General features: G+C 44.4%; 1 protein-coding gene across 1 annotated transcript in view; it reads left to right on the forward strand.

The window, feature by feature from the left end:
- Positions 1-24,842, forward strand: part of SIGLEC1 (sialic acid binding Ig like lectin 1) — a 181,855-nt gene that overhangs the window by 86,082 nt on the left and 70,931 nt on the right. The window contains exons 9-17 of the mRNA XM_069745100.1: positions 4,411-4,707; positions 6,633-6,890; positions 7,537-7,836; positions 8,798-9,052; positions 9,229-9,528; positions 14,102-14,356; positions 16,113-16,412; positions 18,487-18,741; positions 23,141-23,437. Coding sequence (XP_069601201.1) covers positions 4,411-4,707; positions 6,633-6,890; positions 7,537-7,836; positions 8,798-9,052; positions 9,229-9,528; positions 14,102-14,356; positions 16,113-16,412; positions 18,487-18,741; positions 23,141-23,437 — 2,517 coding nt within the window. The remainder of the gene's footprint in view (positions 1-4,410; positions 4,708-6,632; positions 6,891-7,536; positions 7,837-8,797; positions 9,053-9,228; positions 9,529-14,101; positions 14,357-16,112; positions 16,413-18,486; positions 18,742-23,140; positions 23,438-24,842) is intronic.

A 24,842-nucleotide genomic window follows, 5' to 3' on the forward strand; every position in this document is an offset into this window, starting at 1 on the left:
TCAGCTCCTGGGGCCGATCCATCTGCCGTATGTGTAGTAGACTCAGCTCCAGGGGCCGATCCATTTGTCACATGTGTAGTAGACTCAAATCCTGGGGCCGATCCATCTGCCGTATGTGTAGTAGACTCAGCTCCTGGGGCCAATCCATCTGTCATATGTGTAGTAGACTCAGCTCCTGGGGCCGATCCATCTGTCATATGTGTAGTAGACTCAGCTCCTGGGACTGATCCATCTGTCATATGTGTAGTAGACTCAGCTCCTGGGGCCAATCCATCTGTCATATGTGTAGTAGAGTCAGCTCCTGGGGCCGATCCATCTGCCGTATGTGTAGTAGACTCAGCTCCTGGGGCCAATCCATCTGTCATATGTGTAGTAGACTCAGCTCCTGGGGCCGATCCATCTGTCATGTGTGTAGTAGACTCAGCTCCTGGGGCCAATCCATCTTTCATATGTGTAGTAGACTCAGCTCCAGGGGCCGATCCATCTGTCATATGTGTAGCAACTCAGCTCCTCGGGCCGATCCATCTGCCATATGTGTAGTAGACTCAAATTCTGGGGCCGATCCATCTGCCGTATGTGTAGTAGACTCAGCTCCTGGGGCCAATCCATCTGTCATATGTGTAGTAGACTCAGCTCCTGGGGCCAATCCATCTGTCATATGTGTAGTAGACTCAGCTCCTGGGGCTGATCCATCTGCCGTATGTGTAGTAGACTCAGCTCCTGGGGCTGATCCATCTGTCATATGTGTAGTAGACTCAGCTCCAGGGGCCGATCCATCTGTCATATTTGTATTAGACTCAACTCCTGGGGCCAATCCATCTGTCATATGTGTATTAGACTCAACTCCTGGGGCCAATCCATCTGCCGCATGTGTATTAGACTCAGCTCCTGGGGCCGATCCATCTGCCGTATGTGTAGTAGACTCAGCTCCTGGGGCCAATCCATCTGCCGTATGTGTAGTAGACTCAGCTCCTGGGGCCGGACCATCTGTCATATTTTTATTAGACTCAGCTCCTGGGGCCGATCCATCTGTCATATGTGTAGTAGACTCAGCTCCTGGGGCCAATCCATCTGTCGTATGTGTAGTAGACTCAGCTCCTGGGGCTGATCCATATGCCGTATGTGTAGTAGACTCAACTCCTGGGGCCAATACATCTGTCATATGTGTAGTAGACTCAGCTCCTGGGGCCAATCCATCTGCCGCATGTGTAGTAGACTCAGCTCCTGGGGCCGGTCCATCTGTCATATTTTTATTAGACTCAGCTCCTGGGGCCGATCCATCTGTCATATGTGTAGTAGACTCAGCTCCTGGGGCCAATCCATCTGTCGTATGTGTAGTAGACTCAGCTCCTGGGGCCAATACATCTGCCGTATGTGTAGTAGACTCAGCTCCAGGGGCCAATCTATCTGTCATATGTGTAGTAGACTCAGCTCCAGGGGCCGATCCATCTGTCATATGTGTAGTAGACTCAGCTCCTGGGGCCAATCCATCTGCAGTATCTGTAGTAGACTCAGCTCCTGGGGCCGATCCATCTGCCGTATGTGTAGTAGACTCAGCTCCTGGGGCCGATCCATCTGCCGTATGTGTAGTAGACTCAGCTCCAGGGGCCGATCCATCTGTCATATGTGTAGTAGACTCAGCTCCTGGGGCCAATCCATCTGCAGTATCTGTAGTAGACTCAGCTCCTGGGGCCAATCCATCTGCCATATGTGTAGTAGACTCAGCTCCTGGGGCCAATCCATCTGCCATATGTGTAGTAGACTCAGCTCCTGGGGCCGATCCATCTGCCGTATGTGTAGTAGACTCAGCTCCTGTGGCCAATTCATCTGCCATATGTGTAGTAGACTCAGCTCCTGGGGCCGATCCATCTTTCATATGTGTAGTAGACTCAGCTCCTGGGGCCAATCCATCTGTCATATGTGTAGTAGACTCAGCTCCTGGGGCCGATCCATCTGCCGTATGTGTAGTAGACTCAGCTCCAGGGGCCGATCCATTTGTCATACGTGTAGTAGACTCAAATCCTGGGGCCGATCCATCTGCCGTATGTGTAGTAGACTCAGCTCCTGGGGCCGATCCATCTGCCGTATGTGTAGTAGACTCGGCTCCTGGGGCCGATCCATATGCCATATGTGTAGTAGACTCAGCTCCTGGGGCCAATCCATCTGTCATATGTGTAGTAGACTCAGCTCCTGGGGCCGATCCATATGCCGTATGTGTATTAGACTCAGCTCCTGGGGCCAATCCATCTGTCATATGTGTAGTAGACTCAGCTCCTGGGGCCGATCCATATGCCGTATGTGTAGTAGACTCAGCTCCTGGGGCCAATCCATCTGTCATATGTGTAGTAGACTCAGCTCCTGGTTCTGATCCATCTGCCGTATGTGTAGTAGACTCAGCTCCTGGGGCCGATCCATATGCCGTATGTGTAGTAGACTCAGCTCCTGGGGCCAATCCATCTGCCGTATCTGTAGTAGACTCAGCTCCTGGGGCCAATCCATCTGCTGTACGTGTAGTAGACTCAGCTCCTGGTTCTGATCCATCTGCCGTATGTGTAGTAGACTCAGCTCCTGGGGCTGATCCATATGCCGTATGTGTAGTAGACTCAACTCCTGGTTCTGATCCATCTGCCATATGAGTAGTAGACTCAGCTCCTGGGGCCGATCCATCTGCCGTATGTGTAGTAGACTCAGCTCCTGGGGCCAATCCATCTGCCGTATGTGTAGTAGACTCAGCTCCTGGTTCTGATCCATCTGCCGTATGTGTAGTAGACTCAGCTCCTGGGGCCGATCCCTATGCCGTATGTGTAGTAGACTCAGCTCCTGGGGCCAATCCATCTGTCATATGTGTAGTAGACTCAGCTCCTGTGGCCAATCCATCTGCCGTATCTGTAGTAGACTCAGCTCCTGGGGCCAATCCATCTGTCATATGTGTAGTAGACTCAGCTCCTGGGGCCAATCCATCTGCTGTACGTGTAGTAGACTCAGCTCCTGGTTCTGATCCATCTGCCGTATGTGTAGTAGACTCAGCTCCTGGGTCTGATCCATATGCCGTATGTGTAGTAGACTCAACTCCTGGGGCCAATCCATCTGTCATATGTGTAGTAGACTCAGCTCCTGGGGCCAATCCATCTGCCGTATGTGTAGTAGACTCAGCTCCAGGGGCCGATCCATCTGCCGTATGTGTAGTAGACTCAGCTCCAGGGGCCGATCCATCTGTCATATGTGTAGTAGACTCAGCTCCTGGGGCCAATCCATCTGCAGTATCTGTAGTAGACTCAGCTCCTGGGGCCGATCCATCTGCCGTATGTGTAGTAGACTCAGCTCCTGGGGCCGATCCATCTGCCATATGAGTAGTAGACTCAGCTCCTGGGGCCGATCCATCTGCCGTATGTGTAGTAGACTCAGCTCCTGGGGCCAATCCATCTGCCATATGTGTAGTAGACTCAGCTCCTGGGGCCAATCCATCTGCCATATGAGTTGTAGACTCAGCTCCTGGGGCCGATCCATCTGCCGTATGTGTAGTAGACTCAGCTCCTGGGGCCAATCCATCTGCCATATGTGTAGTAGACTCAGCTCCTGGGGCCAATCCATCTGCCATATGAGTAGTAGACTCAGCTCCAGGGGCCGATCCATCTGTCATATGTGTAGTAGACTCAGCTCCTGGGGCCAATCCATCTGCTGTATGTGTAGTAGGCTCATCTCCTGGGACTGATCCATCTGCCGTATGTGTAGTAGACTCAGGTCCTGGGACTGATCCATCTGCCGTATGTTTAGTAGACTCAGCTCCTGGGGCCAATCCATCTGTCATATGTGTAGTAGACTCAGCTCCAGGGTCCAATCCATCGGCCATATTTGCATTAGACTCAGCTCCTGGGGCCGATCCATCTGCTGTATGTGTAGTAGACTCAGCTCCTGGGGCTGATCCATCTGCCGTATGTGTAGTAGACTCAGCTCCTGGGGCCGATCCATATGCCGTATGTGTAGTAGACTCAACTCCTGGGGCCGATCCATCTGCCATATTTGTATTAGACTCAGCTTCAAGGGCCGATCCTTACACCACCAGACATAGGATGTGCCGATGAACTTCCTGTCCATCAGAGTAACTTGTAGCCTCTGCTGAACAGAGTGGCCAGTGAAAGTCTGACTGTGGATGCAGGGTTGGAGTTCACGGTTTCATCACAGAACTTTTCTAACAAATCAGGATCTTCCACGGGGCAAAAAACATAAGCAGTAACTGAATAAAAATCCTTAATCTTGAATTGAAGCTTTATGCAATGTGAGATTGTTTAAAAAGTGAACAAAAACTGTCTTCTAATCGAAGACAGAAGACATTGTGAATGTCGTCGATGTAACATAACTTGTACTTATAATGAACAGTAGGTGAATCTAATATTTTGTATTTCGTTTCAGTTCCACCCAGGGACCTCTCAATGAATTCACTCATATCAGGTCAGGGTATTTTACAAGCGGTCATTCAGTGCACCGTGGAAAGCGATCCTCCATCACAGATGTTCCTCTATCACGAAGAGACCTTGGTGGCTTCGAGCACAAAAATTCTTTCCGACCTGAGATATGAAGTTTCTCTTTCAACAAATTCTTTACGGCTAGAAATCCAGAATGTTGTGTTGGAGGATGAAGGGGAATATGTCTGTGTAGCGAACACCTCATATGGACAGATGACAGGTGCACTAGAATTTACTGCTGAGAGTAAGTATGGACGCGGCACTTCACTTTTTTTCTTTGTTCATTTGGACAAGTCGCATATTTGGTACTAGATATGAGTAATCTACTTAGCAATTACGGCTCAGAAGAAATATGAACCTACAAATTGTCATGTATGCTGGACAGTGCTCGCTCTACTTTGGGTGCCAGCGATCCTGAGAATGTGTGGTAATTGTCATGATCCAGTTCTGACTTTATGTTCAGCTGTCTTGTTTCTGGACTGGTCATGTTGGAGTTAATCCCCTCTGCCTCACTTTGAAGCTGGCTGAGCTATTTAAGTCCTCTGCAGCCTGTGGGCCAGTGTCAGCTATAGTTCATGTTGCACGGCTTGAGCACCTGATCTGTTCACTTGTACTAGTGTTCCTTTTTGCCTCTGACTGCCTGTACCCGTTTATGACTTGTTCTGACCTCTGGCTTGTATCCCGACTTCGTCTTACGTCTCACATTTTGGTTACCACGTTCCCGGTAGGCTCTGACTTTTTGTTTGTCCCTGACCATTCTTCTGACTCCCCCTGTGTACTTCGCTTATCTCTCTGTGTATGATTTTGGCTTGCCTGACTTCTCTTTCATTACCTGTGACACCTGTGTTGTAGTTCAGTATTGCTGCTCTCTGTGTACAACCTCTTTTCCTTAACCAGCACCCCCTGGTGGAGGTTGCACTATACTGCACTGCAGCAGCACATTACAGTAATTAGTGTTGTTTCTCTTCCATAGCTATTGCAAGCCACTGGTTGGGCAGGAGATCACAGAATAGCCCCAGTGCTTGTACGTGAGAGTATAAGCAGGGAAAATATATAGCCAACTTTTTCATGGTTAAATCAGCTGTTTGGAGAAAGTCTAAGACTAAGTTAACATTGCATTTTAGCCCATGGTCAGTGGTCACACGTCTGGCTTCTAAGGCCGGGCTCACATCTCATCTTACCCTATCGTCATTGGATCCATCAGAGGTTACATCTGAAGCCCTGGAAAACAGAATTTGGACAAATGCACTGATGAGGCCATTGACTGTAATAATGTAGACGGATTCACGATGTGCTCTATCGGGCATCATTTTTGTCCGTACACCTCTGTTGTGGTGGACTCCAAGAAGTCGTTTTGGTGTCCACCTCAAATAGATAGAGATGAAAATAATGTCCGATAGAGCACACTGTGGCTCTGTCTATATCATTACATTCAACGCCTGCATCCAAATCCTGTTTTCCAGGGCTTCAGACATAGGCCTTGATGGAGACACCGATGTGAGGGTAAAACACGATGTGAGCCTTAAAAGCCACACCTGCAACAATCATCCATCATAAAGTGGTTAATGGGATAAGACATCATAGAAGGGGACCTGTCAGAAGATTCATGCTGTCTAAACCACATAATATGCAGACAAGCTCCGTTGTGACAAACAGCCATGTTTTATTCTAAAACTCGGAAAGAGAAAAGTCTTCAGGATGGCTGCCTCTGTCTTCTCCCCACTCAACTCTGCTCCTTTAACAGATCTCTCTCCATTTGCAAAATAGAGAAAGTTTTGTCCAATGTGTTGAGATAGGTGGGGACAAACCAAAAGGGCCACCCATCAGACTCTTCTCCCCATTCCTGGACTCTTCTTAATGGGCTCGGCTCAATTTTTGTCTCTAAAATACGTCCGGATTTTAGACTTCCTATATTTCTTGAATCTCCTGGCAGATTCCATTTCAAGGCATTTTATGAGATTAGAAAAAAAAGTCTCCTAAAGATATTAGACTTTTTAGCAGCCCATTTGCCTGATTAGGGTTATAGTACCTCACAGCCCTGACCCAACATCATTAGTAGTTATGTCCTCCTGGTTTTGATCTTCCATTTAATTTTGTATGGTTTGGTCGTACAGTAACAAAATACTCATCTCCTTTTTTTTTCCCTCAAAATTATTTTTAAAAATATAGCGGCAAAACTAATTGTGTCTCCATCTGGTGACATCCAAGAAGGAAACGGAGTGAATCTAACCTGTGTTCTCAAGACTACGATGGAGAACGGAAACTACTCCTACAGCTGGTATAAGAACAATGTCCCGCTCATGGAAGAATCGAGCGGACGCTTGGAAATTCCACAAGTCTACAGTTTAGATTCTGGGTTTTATTATTGCAAAGCCTGGAACAACGAGAACAGCAAGAGCTCAGCGGTGGTCAGCCTGAACGTGGCGTGTGAGTACTACAATGGCTCTTTGATTTGTGTGATCCTGTCTATCAATGTCAGTCCAGGAATTTACATGTATCAGATCAGATGGTGAAAATCAAAATCAACTAGTGCAAACATCAACTAGTGCAAAACATGGTGGAGTTTGCATTGCGCCAATAGAAACCACCACCAAAGATAACAAATACATTGAGAAGGATTTACTGCATGTGTTACACAATGAAAACCAATGCTGTTCTTGACTGAGGCAACATGGCGACTTTAACCTGAGCACAGATTGCATGGCCAAGGATGGCTGTCTAATGCGTGTGAATGGCATCGCATCGCCAAGGTATTGTGACCAAGGTGAACAAGTCACAATAAATCCAACTGGTTCTTTTTGTGACTTGTTTGCCCTTTGCGGGTCATAATGCAGCCTACTGTGATGTAGCAGTAAGACATAGCAATCTTCTGCCGTGCCATGTGGGTCACAGCCATGTGGCCTTGTTGCCTAAACCTAATACACCAGACAAATCCTATAATTATGTCTTTCCAACTTGACACTTTGCAGAACGAATCTTTATTATTAATCATGTAGTTCAGTAGTAATGTAATATTTATTGAATATTACGAAATAACATGGAGTTGTCTTGCCTCTTCTCTCACATTGCACAGATGCACCAAGGCATCTCCAGGTGTTGTCCTTCCAGGACACGGCAGAAGGTAAATCCGCCTTCATTCGCTGTGCCGTAGACAGTTTCCCATCAGCTGAGATGTCTCTTTATAGAGGAGACCAAGTGGTGGCTTCCAGCAAATCCACAGTCTCCATGAATTCACGATACCGGGTCACATCGTCCCATAATGAGTTGACGGTGAATATTAAGAATCTAAAGCTGGAAGATGAAGGAAAGTACAACTGTACGGCCAGAAACAGCATCGGATCCACCACCCAATCAATGTATTTCCATGTGCAGAGTAAGTTCTTCACTCTGTAGTAAAGTTCCTCATCCTCTAATAAGCTCAACGATACATGTTTCATATAATTGTCATTCATTCAATAAAATGCTTCCTGACAGACTAGATAGCACCAACTCGGAGGGTTCACGTTGGCGCCGTCCACATCTCTCATGGCTCCTATTTTTCATTGAAAAGTTAGAAAAGATAGAAGGGAAAACTAGATTTTTTCTACAAGGAGTGTGGAGGAAGGTGGGTAACCCATTAGTGTGCCAGAATAACAAGATAGAGTAGTGTGACCCAACGTTAGCAGGGGTCCATTTTGAAAAAAATTACTGAAACCTTGTTGTCTATGAAGCCATTTTGGCAATAAAGGCGGCCATATTGTGCACATGAGAGCAATGTCATCCAAACAAGTCATCGTCCAAACATGTTTATGTGCTCTCACTCAATGGCAGATGTGTTTTTAGCTTTGAAAAGAAAAATTTGAAAAGAAAAATGTTGTGACTTTTGTTGTTTTTCACGACATTTTCTCCAAGATCTACCCATTTTGCGCCATACTCTCCCTTGATTGACAGCTCTGACTATTCAGGGAAGGACAGAGATAGATGGATAACAAGAAGGTATGAAGTTGCATTGAGCTGCTCTGCCACCGAACACCTACATAACATATATTATAGAGGGATTTCTTGAAAACTTAGCAGTAGATTTGAACACTACAGGTCCGATTTTTACCAGGACTACGTCCCTTACAAGACGTTGCACATGAACAGTTATTTTGTGCTGACGGTCATCTTTTATGTCAATTTATAGCCTGAAATTGTAACCCAACATTGACTATTATATGTCATTATGGGTCTGTAAAAGATGAAGATAACTTAGAACAGATGAATAGAATATTACAAGATAAGGAACGGACATTCGGGGACTGTAGCAGACCTTAAATTAATATTTTATGACCCACTTATTACTTCTGTTTTAGCTGCCAGAGTCCTGGTGTCTCCATCTCCAGATGTTCTGGAAGGTTCCCAGGTGACCATGACATGTGACTTCATGAAGTCCCAGTTGGGAGAGACAGAAAACATCTGGTACAAGAACAGCAGATGGCTTTCAAAGACCACGGACAACTCCCTGGTGTTTGACAATGTAAAGGACAGAGACTCTGGATATTATCACTGTGTAGTACAGGGAGCCGAGGACAGCAGTGTTTCTCCATCAGTCTTCCTCCACGTGTCTTGTAAGTAAGGGTTGTGCTTAAACCGCTTCCATTTTTTGCGATCCAAATGTTTGAGATAATCAAATCCGATATCTCACAGTCTAAAATGGAATAAATTCATAAAATGATTAATGAGTGTCTTATTTATGTACCTGGGTTCTAGCTCTCGAGAAAATCACTCCTCCATTGTTTTTCAGATGCCCCACGAGTTCCAGTAATGTCATCTTTTTGGGAAGCACAGAGCGGGCAGATTGGCGTCATTCAGTGCTCCGTAGACAGTGACCCACCATCCAGCTTGGCTTTGTACTTTAGAGACTTCATGTTATGGTCCTCTGACTCCAAGGAATCCTCGAGTGGCAGGATAAGAGTATCCTCATCACCGAACATGATAAAGATGGAGATCAGCGACGTACGGCTGGAAGATGAAGGAACGTATCTGTGTGCAGCAAACAATTCTATCGGAGAGTCGAGAGCAACGATCAACTTCACGGCACAAAGTATGACAATCCACCAAGTGTTCCATCTCTTTCTGCTTTTGCTTCTAATGTAGAACCCCTCGAAGGTGTCTTACAATGCAATCATTTCACCCATGGAGACGCCATCTTACACAAGGGCTCATGAACAAGGGCAAAATTCAGGTGAAGCCTCCCGTCGCTATATAGGAGCCCATAACGTGCCTGTGTATGCCTCTGTCTGAAGAGAGCAGAACAAGGAGGCAAAACGGTCAATGGCTCCATAGTATAGAAATGTAGGTACTATGTGAGCCACATCTGCAGAAAGAAATTGGTATTATTAAAGGGGTATTCCCATTGAGAACATTTCAAGATATGGAGATTTTGTGGATTCCCCTTGTTGAAGATGGGTTTCGAAGTGACATGCTCTTCTTCCTCAGGAAACAAAATGTGTTGGAGAAAAAAAATGCACATTTAATAAATTACTGAAAACTGAAGTCTTCAATTCGCAAAATCTCCATATCTTCATTTCATGTGTTTGACAACCCGTGGATCCGCAGCAGCAGAGTAATGTTTTAAAAATCGCGTTAATTCTTGGATCAGTTCAGCACAATCTGATAGATTTTATAATTGTTTGTCGGATAAGACCCTATTTGCGTTTTTTATTATTTATACCCCTTTTCACATGTAAACTGCCATGGAATAAATGGTGCTATATTAATAAATAATAATAATTGGCCCACTTACTCCCCCAGTAAATTTACATTGAGAACATTTGTGTTGTAGGCACGGGGTGATAGATCAGGGTCCAACCAATGGGCGGTGAATGCAACTCGGGAAAGAGGCCCAATCGTGTGCAGAGAAGGGGTCAGAATTCCTGCACAAATAAATGGGGACATTGACCACTTCTCCACTGACAGATGCGCCATTCCCGGACCATTTGCATCCACTATACATTTGTGGCTATGCCATAAATCTCTGAGATGGGAACACCTTTGTAAGCCATGCCAATGAGCTGTTATGATATTGGGTTGTGATGGGGCAGAGACAGAGTTGTACAAATAGTTTATTTCGTCACATCTTGGTGGTTTCACCCTCATTCACACTTCTCACCAAACATCCAATGTTGTGTGCAGGGAGTCAAACCCAAGGGAAAGAGTTTGATGTCCAGTCCCATATACTTTTAATGTTTGAAATTTGACTACAGTGGAAAGTATTCAGAACCCTTTTTAATGTTTAACTATTTGTTTCATTGCAGCCATTTGGTTAATTCAAAAAAGTTCATTTTTCCTCATTAATGTTCACTCTGCACCCCATCCTGACAGATAAATAACAGAAATGTAGAAATGTTTGCAAATTTATTAAAAAAGATAAACTGAAATATCACATGGTCATAAGTATTCAGCCCCTTTGCCCAGTATTGAGGTGAAGCCCCTTTTGAGCTCGTACAGCCATGAGTCTTCTTGGGAATGATGCAACAAGGTTTTCACCCCTGGATTTGGGGATCCTCGGCCATTCTTCCTTGCAGATCCTCTCTAGTTCCGTCAGGTTGGATGGTGAACGTTGGTGGACGCCATTTTCAGGTCTCTCCAGAGATGCTCAGTTGGGTTTAGGTCAGGGTTCTGGCTGGGCCGGTCAAGAATGGTCACAGAGTTGTTCTGAAGCCACTCGTCTCGTTTTAGGACAAGACATTGTCTTGTTGGAAGGTGAACCTTCTGCCAAGTCTGAGGTCCAGAGCGCTCTGAAAGAGGTTTTCATCCAGGATATCTCTGTACTTGGCTGCATTCATGTTTCCTTCAATGACAACCAGTCGTCCTGTCCCTGAAGCTGAAAAACATGATAGCATAGCATGATGCTGCCACCACCATGCTTCACTGTTGGGATTGTATTGGGCAGATGATGAGCTGTTCCTGATTTTCTCCACACATACCGCTTAGAATTATCACCAAAAAGTTCTATTTTCATCTCATCAGACCAGAGAATCTTATTTCTCATAGTCTGGGAGTCCTTCATGTGTTTTTTAGTTAACTCTATGTGGCTTTCATATGTCTTGCACTGAGGAGAGGCTTCCGTCGAGCCACTCTGCCATAAAGGCTGGACTGGTGGAGGGCTGCAGTGATAGTTGACTTTGTGGAACTTTCTCCCATCTCCCTACTGCTTCTCTGGAGCTCAGCCACAGTGATCTTGGGGTTCTTCTTTACCTCTCACCAAGGCTCTTCTCCCACGATTGCTCAGTTTGGCTGGACGGCCAGGTCTAGGAAGACTTCTGGTGGTCTCAAACTTCTTCCATTTAAGTATTATGGAGGCCACTGTGCTCTTAGGAACCTTGAGTACTGCAGACATTCTGTTGTAACCTTGGCCAGATCTGTGCCGTGCCACAATTCTGTCTCTGAGCTCCTCGGCCAGTTCCTTTGACCTCATGATTCTCATTTGGTCTGACATGCACTGTGAGCGGTGAGGTCTTATATAGACAGGTGTGCGCCGCTCCAAATCAAGTCCTTTTCAGTTTAATTAAACAAAGCTGGACTCCAATAAAGGAGAACCATCTCAAGGAGGATAACAAGGAAATGGACAGCATGGGACTTATATATGAGTATCTGAGTAAAGGGTCTGAATACTTATGACCATGTGATATTTCAGTTTTTCTTTTTTAATAAATTTGCAAAAATTTCTACATTTCTGTTTTTTTCAGCCAAGATGGGGTGCGGAGTGTACATTAATGAGGAAAAAAATGAACCTTTTTGAATTTACCAAATGGCTGCAATGATACAAAGAGTGAAACATTTAAAAGGGTCTGAATACTTTCCGTACCCACTGTACATCGGGAAAGATAACATGGTTCAGTAGTCAATTCTGGCAACAAAAAAATTGTCTCACAGATGGTCAGAAACTCAAAAAACAACACAGAAAAAGAACAGCCTGACGAGGATGGGTGAATTGGGGTGTTTGAAATTGTGGGGTGCTTGTATATAGTGCTGGTCAGCCCACCTGATCTAATACAATGGGCATCATCAATAGACTGTAAGCCACACACTGTGCATCACACGTCCCTATGTGACTGGCGTCCTATACAAACCTCATCTGTGTGCATTTTTAGTATTAGGCAGCCACCTCGTCCATGAGTGATTGTGAGTGGTTGCCCCATCAGTATTTTGCACCTGTGCTGCCCCGGCCTCTATCATGGGGGGCGTTCTGTATCCTACTAGTGCAGTGGTAATTTGACCTGATGTTGGCAAGATGTTGTGTCTTTTGGTACCAAAACTGGTACCACACATCCTGGTAATTGGCTTCCGAAGTCAGTAATGCCTATCCCTCTAGCCTACAGACTCACGGGTCGGGATCGTCTCCTTCTTCTAGTTGGTGAGGCTTTCAACGTAAAAGCATTTCAATGTCGCACATAATGTTGGGCTCAGGGGTAGGGTTAGGGTTAGGATCCCTTTAGGGTTAGGGTTAGGATCCCTTTAGGGTTAGGGTAGGGTTAGGGTTAGGATCTCTTTAGGGTTAGGGTTAGGGGTAGGGTTAGGATCCCTTTAGGGTTAGGGTTAGGGTTAGGATCCCTTTAGGGTTAGGGTTAGGGTTAGGATCCCTTTAGGGTTAGGGTTAGGGTTAGGATCCCTTTAGGGTTAGGGTTAGGATCCCTTTAGGGTTAGGGTTAGGGTTAGGATCCCTTTAGGGTTAGGGTTAGGATCCCTTTAGGGTTAGGGTTAGGATCCCTTTATCACCTTTATGGTGGGGGGAGGGGTGGCATATCAGTGTGTTTTCTGTTTTTTTTTAAAGCAAACAAATGCATGTGCTTAATAACGCATGCGTTTCCATTGACTCCAATGTTTTTTTGACACAAAAAAAACGCATGAAAACGCATGCGTTTTTATGTGTCCAAAAAACGCCTCTCAAAAATACTACAAGTTGCATTTCTGAAAAAGAACACATGCAGCAAAAAAAAACGCATGCGTTTCAAAACGCGACCAAACGCGTACAACAAAAAACGCATGCGTTTTCAATGTTAAATATAGGGGGAAAAGCGCATGCGTTTTTTGTGCAAGAAAACGCTGCAGACAAAAACGCAAGTGTGAAACCACCCTTAGAGGACCATATCTAGACATGTCTCCTCCCGATCATTAGTCTTCAGCTTTTTTTCAATATTATATGCATTGTGTCACAGCAGAGGATCTGACCACTTCAAAGGGGATAATACAATCACCCCATATGTGGCTCCTAATTTCCATCCTGGAAGAATGGCCCAGTGCAACATCCTTGTTCCCGAACATCATCTCAAGGTGACACCAATGACCTGGATTACCTCCCACAATGGCAGTGGTTGTTGCGTTAGACGTTAGTCCCTGTCGTCACTCCGTTGGGCATTTCTCAGGCCCATCAGACCCACCACCTGCCCAAAGAACATCCATCAGTGCAACAATTGACTGTGAAGAATATTCAAGGATAAATATTCAGTTTCCTTATGTTCTCACCACAGGGGTCTTCTACTCTTTATTATTGGTACAAATACGTTAAGTATCATCAGGTATGCGACTAGCGCACAGTCTGTAGCTGAAATGATGCAACTTCATAGGCAAAGTCGACATTTCTTACCTCTTCCGCTTGTCCTGTTGTCTTACAGCCACCAGAGTTGTGATCAGTCCATCATCGGTGGTAGAAGAAGGTCGAGCTGTGAACGTCACCTGTGTAGTCGACACCGATGATGAAAGTGACGCAATGTACACTTGGTATAAAAATGGAGTCAAGTATTCGGAGAGTTCCAGAAACACACTGAGGTTCGCTAATGTGGCCGGTGGAGAAGGTGGAGCGTTTCACTGCCGCGTTCAGAGCCAACGTGGGACCAAGATTTCCCCGGCGGTTATCCTAAACGTAATATGTAAGTATTACAATGGAACACATCAATAATGCCCCCAATAATGGTGCCGAGGACAGAAGGATCTGCTACTTGCTTTTCCGTCTACACCCTTTCCGTAAACTTTGAGCCAATTTGTCATCCACTTTGTTTTCTAACATAATTTCTTCTGGAAATAGAAATATAACACAGATTCATACCACCAAATGGCAAAGACTATGAAAAGATGCGTTGACTCACTTGGCAACGTGTTCTTCTTGGTTAGCCTATGGGATACAGACATGCGCCACCAAATTCCGCGTATATTGACTTAAAGGGAATCAGTCACAGGGTTTTCTTATTTAATCTGACAGCAGCATGATTTAGGGGTTGAGAGCCTGATTCCAACGATGTGTCACTTACTGGCCTGCTTGTTGCAGCTTAAAAAAAAATCAGTGTTTTATCAACAGGAGGTTATCACTAGAGGACTAATTGTCTCGTGTCATATGGTCCTCCTGCTCTGTGTAACTCCGCCCCCACCACTGATTGGCCGTTTTCTACCAAGGCACTGTGGATACACAAAGCTGACAATCAGTGCTGTGGGCGGGGTTATACAGAGCCCAGAATTCAGAGAATTGGTAGATCTGAGCCAGAGAAAGCAGGGATTTTATCAGAATGACAGCAAGCAGCCCAGTAAGTGACACATTGTTGGAATCAGGAAATCTGTCTCTACATCATGGAAACATCTCCCCTGGAAGAAGGCACACGCAGCTGAAACGCGCGTAGGGGTCGTGGCACCATCAGACCAGAGGTATAGTTTAGATTTATATTGTGTACACTTATCTGTTTATCGCGCCGCAATGTTGTGATGTATTTTGGGGAAACACATTGTATTATGCCGTGTGGCAAGAGAGACTCCTTTACTCTAACAACTATTACATATATGTGGCAGCGGGATCAAATGTTGTGACAAGCTTACCTCTGGCCTGGGGTGCCTATACATTGGTATCATCTCCATCACTGTTGTTTTTATAATGTTTTGAATATTGTCTCAAATAAAATTTTTAAGTTTTTTGTACGATGAGGTTCTTGTGCAATCTTTTGTAGGTCATAATCATTGAAACAAGGTGTGCCCTAGGTGTCCTACAGTGATGACGCACATCTAGCCTTGTTTCTCCAGCCTCAGTGATCAAGTGCTGACCAGGGTTCAAGAGAACAGCGCACTGACTGCCCGAGAGTAGGAGATAGGCGAGTGCTGATCCTTCTCGTTCCCATAGTTGCAGGTCAAAGTAACAATCGATTTTGCAAAGAAACAAATAGACGGCACAATGTTCCAATGTGAAATAACGTGACGTTTATCAAAGCTACAAAGTCACCAAAGTAAAGCAGCTCTGGCTCGGAGTTTAGGAATTCTTTATAAAGTTGGCATAAAGGGACGATCACAAACCAAAATGTCGCCGGCTGTTCGCTCATCACCACTAAGGCTGATGATTGGCCGCTGCCCAATTGGCACATCATCTCCACCGGACGGACCACAGGATAGGATGGACCACCGCAGTGGTGGCGTTGAAGTACAAGGGGACTTATCAGTTTTGAACCTTATTTTGTCTTTATCCCCATTCCATGCTCAATGACCTTTGCTTATTGTTCTCTTAAATCTTGGACACCATTTTAAGTATTTTTTAAGAAACTGCTTCCCTCGTTCCTATCATCAAGGTTCCATGTATTAAGGTATAAGTACAGTATGAAATCAACGCTCATATATTGTCCCATGATGGTTCTTTTACTTTTTTCTGTACAGATCCTCCAAAAAATGTGCACATTAAATCATTTATGGATACAAAGCACAGCAGAGCGGCCATAATTCTGGGCAGCGTGGACAGTAACCCACCATCAGATCTGTTTTTATATAAAGATGGACAACTGATCGCTTCTTCTGGTGACGGTGGAAGGTCCGGTGAGAGGACGCAGGCTTACTTTTCACCAGACACGTTGAGACTGGAAATCACAAGCATTAAGGCCTCTGATCAGGGGAACTATGTTCTGGTTGCTAAAAACCTCCTGGGAACGAACCAAGCCAACGTTAGCTTCAATGTGGAAGGTAAACTGCAACCAAGGGGAAAATAATTGAAGGCGAAGCAAACACCAAAATGTAATACCTATATACACACAATATATTTTGACTGGAAGTTGTCTTTGGCTCCGAAATCCCATGGGTTCTTGTTTTAGAGTTGTTCTCAGAAACTTTGTGAACAGTGCCGTGTCGGGGCAACGAAATAGGCAGCTCCTTCTTTCTACCTCCCTGGAGAAAGTAACATAGTAACATAGTAACATAGTTAGTAAGGCCGAAAAAAGACATTTGTCCATCCAGTTCAGCCTATATTCCATCATAATAAATACCCAGATCTACGTCCTTCTACAGAACCTAATAATTGTATGATACAATATTGTTCTGCTCCAGGAAGACATCCAGGCCTCTCTTGAACCCCTCGACTGAGTTCGCCATCACCACCTCCTCAGGCAAGCAATTCCAGATTCTCACTGCCCTAACAGTAAAGAATCCTCTTCTATGTTGGTGGAAAAACCTTCTCTCCTCCAGACGCAAAGAATGCCCCCTTGTGCCCGTCACCTTCCTTGGTATAAACAGATCCTCAGCGAGATATTTGTATTGTCCCCTTATATACTTATACATGGTTATTAGATCGCCCCTCAGTCGTCTTTTTTCTAGACTAAATAATCCTAATTTCGCTAATCTATCTGGGTATTGTAGTTCTCCCATCCCCTTTATTAATTTTGTTGCCCTCCTTTGTACTCTCTCTAGTTCCATTATATCCTTCCTGAGCACCGGTGCCCAAAACTGGACACAGTACTCCATGTGCGGTCTAACTAGGGATTTGTACAGAGGCAGTATAATGCTCTCATCATGTGTATCCAGACCTCTTTTAATGCACCCCATGATCCTGTTTGCCTTGGCAGCTGCTGCCTGGCACTGGCTGCTCCAGGTAAGTTTATCATTAACTAGGATCCCCAAGTCCTTCTCCCTGTCAGATTTACCCAGTGGTTTCCCGTTCAGTGTGTAATGGTGATATTGATTCCCTCTTCCCATGTGTATAACCTTACATTTATCATTGTTAAACCTCATCTGCCACCTTTCAGCCCAAGTTTCCAACTTATCCAGATCCATCTGTAGCAGAATACTATCTTCTCTTGTATTAACTGCTTTACATAGTTTTGTATCATCTGCAAATATCGATATTTTACTGTGTAAACCTTCTACCAGATCATTAATGAATATGTTGAAGAGAACAGGTCCCAATACTGACCCCTGCGGTACCCCACTGGTCACAGCGACCCAGTTAGAGACTATACCATTTATAACCACCCTCTGCTTTCTATCACTAAGCCAGTTACTAACCCATTTACACACATTTTCCCCCAGACCAAGCATTCTCATTTTGTGTACCAACCTCTTGTGCGGCACGGTATCAAACGCTTTGGAAAAATCGAGATATACCACTATAAGTGTCATAGAGCAACGGAGCAGAGGCCATTGATCTATTCAAACAAGGCACCTTGGCTCAGGATTGGTGGGTGGTCTCATGGGTGGTGACCCCAGCAAACAGCAAATTAGCCCTTACACCAGTGTTCCCCAACTCCGGTCCTCAAGAGCCACCAACAGGTCATGTTTTCAGGATTTCCTTAGTAGTGCACAGGTGATGGAATTATTGGTGGCTCTTGAGGACTGGAGTTGGGGAACACTGCCTTACACTGTGATGGATAGCCTCTTTAATGATATCCATATTATCCTAACATTGCCTTCCATGTTACTAAGCTATTACATCAGATTGTTAATGGTTCTCTTTAGAAGAAAACGATTTTCAGGACCTTGGTTCAATGGCCATGCAAGTAGATCATGGTGCTGGACCAGAGCCAAAGAACCTCCTCCTACCCACTGGTATCTCCAGCACCTCTTCTGATTAGTAGACCTGGCCTATCATCATGCCTTCAGCCAACTAATCAGAAGAGGCGCCATTACTAGGAGGGTCTCGTGACTTTGGTCCGGCAGCCAAGGACTACCGATGTGTCCTACAAATCTTAAGACTCAACTCTAGTTCTAGCTTTTTAATCATATGGTATTTTGTCCATGAATGATAGACTTTTGCACTTTTTGGCAGATGTACATGTTCTTGTCAGTCCATCCAGAGACCTGAGAGAAGGGCACATAGTCACATTAACTTGCGAAGTTTTAGACGAGACTCAAGAAATAATCAGTTACATCTGGTACAAAAACAGTAGGTGGCTTCAAGATGTCAAAGTCAGTTCATTTGGGCTTGGAAAAGTGAGTAGTCATGATGCTGGATCCTACTCTTGTGCAGCCCGGACATCAAAAGGCTCCAAGACCTCTCCGCCAGTCTCCTTATCCGTCCTATGTGAGTAGCTGTGGTTTTACTCTATGTTTTTTGACATTTCTGTTTATTGTCAAATAGTCAAAACTGAAGAGTTCTCGGTGGTTGATGAATTTTAATGGACAATTGTAAGGATGGGAAGATATAGTAGGCAGAATAAGCTTCGTTTTGTTTTAGTTTTTCACAATAATTTCTGCAGTTCATAGATAAGAAGTGGGAAGTATATTTTTATTAACGGCCTTTGGTTCAATCTTGAACCATGGCAACTTGATGGATGAATGCTCTCCAGGAAGATCGATCTTGTGCATGCCTAAATAAGTCCACCAGGGTCTTCCCCGCAGTTATCTTTATAGTATCCAGACATTGAGTCTTCCGACCATGATGTCATTCTCCAGTGATTGCTCTCTTAATGATCCTTGCTTCCACTGCAGCCCTCCGTCCAGTCCTCCGGTTCTGTTCCTGTATCTATGTAGTAGGCTTATTGCTGTCCGCATATGATGTAGTAACTCAGTTCTGTACCGGCATTCATGTACTCAGCTTGTTTCTGTTCCTGGATCTATGTAACAAACTCAGTTCTCTTCCCATACCTATGTACTAAGCTCTGGTCTGTTCCTGTGTCTATGTACCAGCCAACATTAATTTTACAGCTTGTTACCTCTGCTGCTTTAATGAAAAGGCCAGAGATAAACATGGTAAAGATATGAAGCAGAAACGTGTGGGCCAGTGCTTTGTGATTGCCCTACAGGTTAACATTTGATAGCCAGCCCTTTCATGTGCGTATTACAACCCTGGACCAGACCTTGATCAGTGGACAATAACATTTTCATACTCTTTATAGATGAAATGCTCCAAGATATACTGTCACAACTGTTTTTCCCCTTCTCATGTTGGTCTTTCTGCTTCATATAGCTTGTCTCATTACTGCACTGTTCTATGTCCCGTTGTGTATAAATATGTGACTCTTCAGACTTTGTGTTATACTTGATGAACAGACTGGAGGAGTCTGGAAAGCTGCTCTGTGTTATCATCTTCTCAGTTGCCCTAAAAACTACCAACCACTGAGAACTATTTTTTCTTTTTAATTCTGGACAACATGGCAACATCTCAACTTTTCCCTACAGGGTAAGAAACTGCATGGATTTTTGTATAGTCAGGCATCCAACACTTTTCCCTTCATAAAAAAACACTGAAGTATTATGACAATTCTGGTCATAGGCAAAAATCAAAGCGCTGCCGTAGTCTAAAGTATAGAACATAGTAACAAAAAAATGGTAATCCATATAACTAAATAAATAGCAAAAAAATAACAGATGGTTCCCCTTAATATGCCAGACCACAAATACCCAAAAAATGATTTGCATCACATATACCACCCATTGCCACCACAAATCATAGAGATGGGCATCCATCCACACGGTTCTCCCCAATACAGCACATAGGAGACACATACACACGCGGTCAAAATTGCTTAACAACAGAAAAACCCACAATGGTCACAGAAATAAGTTGTATCTGACAGAAGTAATAATAAATAAAAAAAATCTATGAAAATGAACAAATGAAAGTCAGACATTGCTTTTCAGCCATGCTTCCACAGAATTTAAAAAAAAATAAAACTCATGAAATCGGCCTGGACAGAAATGATGGCACCCCTGAAAATAATGTGACAGAAGGGACATGTTAAATCGCGGTGTGCCCACTAACGATCATCACAGGTGTCTACAATCCTGGAGTCAGTGAGTGTCCGGTGTATAGGGCTACAGATATCACTGTGCTGTGTGGTGACATGGTGAGTATCACACTCAACATGGACCAGAGGAAGCGAAGGAAAGAGTTGTCTCAGGAGATTAGAAAGAACATTATAGACAAACATGTTACAGGTAAAAGTTATAAGAATATCTCCAAGCAGCTCGATGTTCCTGTGACTACAGCTGCACATATTATTCAGAAATGTAAGATCCATGGACTGTAGCCGACCTCCCTGAACGTGGTCACAGGAGGAACATTGATGACAAATCAAAGAGACGGATAATACGAATGGAAACAAAAGAGCCAGAAAAACATCTAAACAGATAAAGGTGAACTTCAAGCTCAAGGAACATCAGGGTCAGATCGCACCATCCGTCATTGTATGAGCCAAAGTGGACTTCATGGAGACAACCAAGGAGGACACCATTGTTGAAAAAAAATCATAAAAAAGCCAGACTGGAATTTGCCAAACTACATGATGATAAGCCACAAAGCTTCTGGGAGAATGTCCTATGGACAGATGAGACAAAAATGGAACTTTTTGGCAAGGCACATCAGCTCTATGTTCACAGACGGAAAATGAAGCCTCTCAAGAAAAGAACACTGTCCCTACTGTGAAACATGGAGGAAGCTCTGTTATGTTCTGGGGCTGCTTTGCTGCATCTGGCACAGGGTGTCTAGAATAGGGTACAATGAAATCTCAAGACTATCAAGGGATTCTTGAGGGAAATGTGCTGCCCAGTGTCAGAACGCTTGGTCTCGGTTGCAGTTCATGGGTCTTGCAAAAGGATGATGATCCAAAACACAGCTAAAATTACCCAAGAATGGTAAAAGGAAAACATTGGACTATTCTGAAGTGGCCTTCTATGAGCCCTGACCTAAATCCTATTGAGCATCTTTGGAAAGAGCTGAAACATGGCGTCTGGAAAAGGCGACCTTCAAACACGAGACAACTGGAGCAGTTTGCTCTTGAGGAGCCGCCAAAATACCTGTCGACAGGTGCAGAAGTCTCACTGGCAGTTACAAGAATTGTTTGATTGCAGTGATTGCCTCAAAAGGTTGTGCAGCAAAATATTACGTTAAGGAACCATCATTTCTGTCCAGGCCGATTTCATGAGTTTTGTTTCATATAAAATTCTGTGGCAGCATGGCTGCAAATCAATGTCCGACTTTCATTTGTTCATTTTCATAGATCTTTTATTTGTTATAACTTTTGTCAGATTCAAGTTATTTCTGTGACCATTGTGGGCTTTTCTGTCATTAGACGAGGGGGACCAACAATTTTGACCACGTGTGTATATTCAAAGACTTCAATGATTGGGCTTTTCTCCGCATTGGGACAAAATTGCAACAACTTTGTGACATTTTTCTTACCACTCTAATATGGAAAACTTAAAAAAATAATGAGCTTGGTCAAACTGAAAATGTACGTTTAGCCTTACTTTCCAAAAAGTCAATAGAGGAGCAACAATACCAGGACCAGAAGTCACAAGCTATTGTAGATCCTTCTGCCCAGAGATGTCTATCACATCGAAATAGTCTGTTTAAGGGTATGTTCACACGTTCAGGATTTCCATCCTTTTTTTTTTCAGGACAGTTTTTTTTAAAAACTGCAGCTCTTGGCAGAAAACGCAGGTCCTTTTTTCGGTCCTTTTTTTGTCCTTTTTTGATGCGTTTTTTGATGCGTTTTTTTATCCTTTTTTTATGCAGTTTTCTATGCAGAGACTGTGTGTTTCCTAGGAAGCTTTTTAGGGCTAAAATGGCTGAAAATACCCTAACCCTACCCCTAACCCTAACCCTACCCCTAACCCTACCCCTAACCCTACCCCTAACCCTACCCCTAACCCTAACCCTACCCCTAACCCTACCCCTAACCCTACCCCTACCCCTATTCTAACCTTAGTGAAAAAAAAAAAAAAAAATTCTTAATTTTTTTATTGTCCCTACCAATGGGGGTGACAAAGTGGGGGGGGTGTCATTTACTATTTTTTTATTTTGATCACTGAGATAGGTTATATCTCAGTGATCAAAATGCACTTTGGAGCGAATCTGCCGGCCGGCAGATTCGGCGGGCGCACTGCGCATGCGCCCGCCATTTTGCAAGATGGCGGCGCCCAGGGAGAAGACGGCCGGACGGACACCGGGACGCCGGGTAAGTATAAGGGGGGGAGATTAGGGCACGGGGGGGGCATCGGAGCACTGGGTGGGGGCATCGGAGCACGGGGGGGGCATCGGAGCACGGGGGGGCGGGATCGGAGCACGGGGGGGCAGCCACACTCCGCCCACGCACTTCCGCCCGCTCCCCCGCACTTCCTGCTGCAGCGGTTCTGCACATCAAATCGCAGTAAAACCCGCAGATATATTTTTGATCTGCGGGTTTTACTGCGATTTTGACCTCACAATGGAGGTCTATGGGTGCAGAACCGCTGCGGTTCAGGAAAAAGAAGTGACATGCTCCTTCTTTTTTGCCGCAGCTATTCTGCGCGGCTTTTTAAACGAAATTACGGACCATGTGCACAGCAGTGACTGTTTTCCATAGGGTTACATTGTTATGTACCCTGCATGGAAAACTGCTGCGGAACCGCAGCGGCAATACCGCTGCGGTTCCGCAGTAAAAAACGCACTGTGTGAACATGGCCTAAAAATGTTATTTTAATTTTCGTTCTTTCAATAGATCCCCCAAGGAACTTATCCCTGACTTCATTTTTGGAACTTCAGGGCAGACAACAAGGAGTAATTCTGTGCACAGTGGACAGCAACCCTCCATCACAAATGCATCTGCTCAGAGGAATGAAACCCTTGAACTTCTCCAGTCTACAGGACATTACCCAACGCATGAAACTGTCCTCAACTCATAACACTTTGAGGCTAGAAATAGAGGACATCACAGCTGAAGACCAAGGACAATACACGTGTCAAGCTCAAAATTCTTTAGGAAATTTGGAAAAAATTATTCAATTCACAGCAGAAAGTGAGTAAAGATCGATAATGTTCTCTATCTCTAATAATGAAATGGGCGTTACATAAAAACTTTACTGTGCATCATTTAATACATTTCTATTTCTGTTTTGTTCTCATTTGTGGAGAGCAAAATAACTAATATAGTGCAGCACTATGTGTACAAGAAAATACCATTTATTACACAGCCACATATGTATAATGATATTATTAACTGCCCTCGCTGATCGAGAACATATTGTAATTATCATCATACTACTCCTGATATAAAACAACATAACAAATACATAGTGCCCTCTATGTAAGAAATGTAAGTACTATAATACAGACCCCTATGTACAAGAATATAACTACTATAATACTGCCCCTATGTACAAGAATATAACTACTATAATACTGCTCCTATGTACAAGAATATATCCACTATAATACAGACCCCTATGTACAAGAATATAACTACTATAATACTGCCCCTATGTACAAGAATATAACTACTATAATACTGCTCCTATGTACAAGAATATAACTACTATAATACTGCTCCTATGTACAAGAATATAACTACTATAATACTGCTCCTATGTACTGTAAGGATTTCACTCACTCAGCTGCGACGGCTGACACTCAGGAGACGTGTTCCTTTAAAGTTCACTGGGTTTATTGCTTCATAAACCATGTGGCAAATAACAGAAAGCAAAATGGGCCTTTGGTTCAGGCAAAGAAAAGCAAGTGTCCAGTTCATCCGGCTCAGTCCTGAAGCCGTAACACACTCAGGAGGGTTTCACCTCCACACATATCTGCTGTGTAAAGGATTAGCCAGTCTTATAAAGAGCTAACCCCACCCAGTAACCCATCACATGATTAGCTATGTGGTCTGACATTACCACAGGTCCTGAAACACATATACAAGATTATGTGCAAGAAAGGAATACTCCGGGCTACATTACAGCAACCAGGCACTTATGTGGCACATACCTCCCATCGACTACACACCCTTTAGCCATGCTACATACCTCCCCCCTCTGCCTAAAGCCGTGGGGCTTGGCACTTTCCCCCACTAAACAAGGGATTCTCGATAGGGCATCCGCATTACCGTGCAGCTTTCCGGCCCTATGTTCCACATGGAAACTGAAGTCCTGCAGGGCTAAGAACCAACGGGTGACTCTAGCATTTCTTCCTTTCGTTTCTCTCATCCACCTAAGCGGGGCATGGTCAGATACCAGTCTAAATTTACGTCCCAGCAGATAGTACCGCAATGTGTCCACTGCCCATTTTATGGCCAAGCACTCCTTCTCAACGACTGAGTAGTTCTTTTCAGATGAGGACAGCTTCCTACTCAGATAGAGAACAGGATGCTCCTCCCCATGTAGTTCTTGGGAAAGGACTGCTCCCACCCCAACATCTGAGGCATCTGTCTG

Source organism: Ranitomeya imitator, chromosome 1 (genome assembly GCF_032444005.1).
Source record: "Ranitomeya imitator isolate aRanImi1 chromosome 1, aRanImi1.pri, whole genome shotgun sequence".
NCBI lineage: Eukaryota > Metazoa > Chordata > Amphibia > Anura > Dendrobatidae > Ranitomeya > Ranitomeya imitator.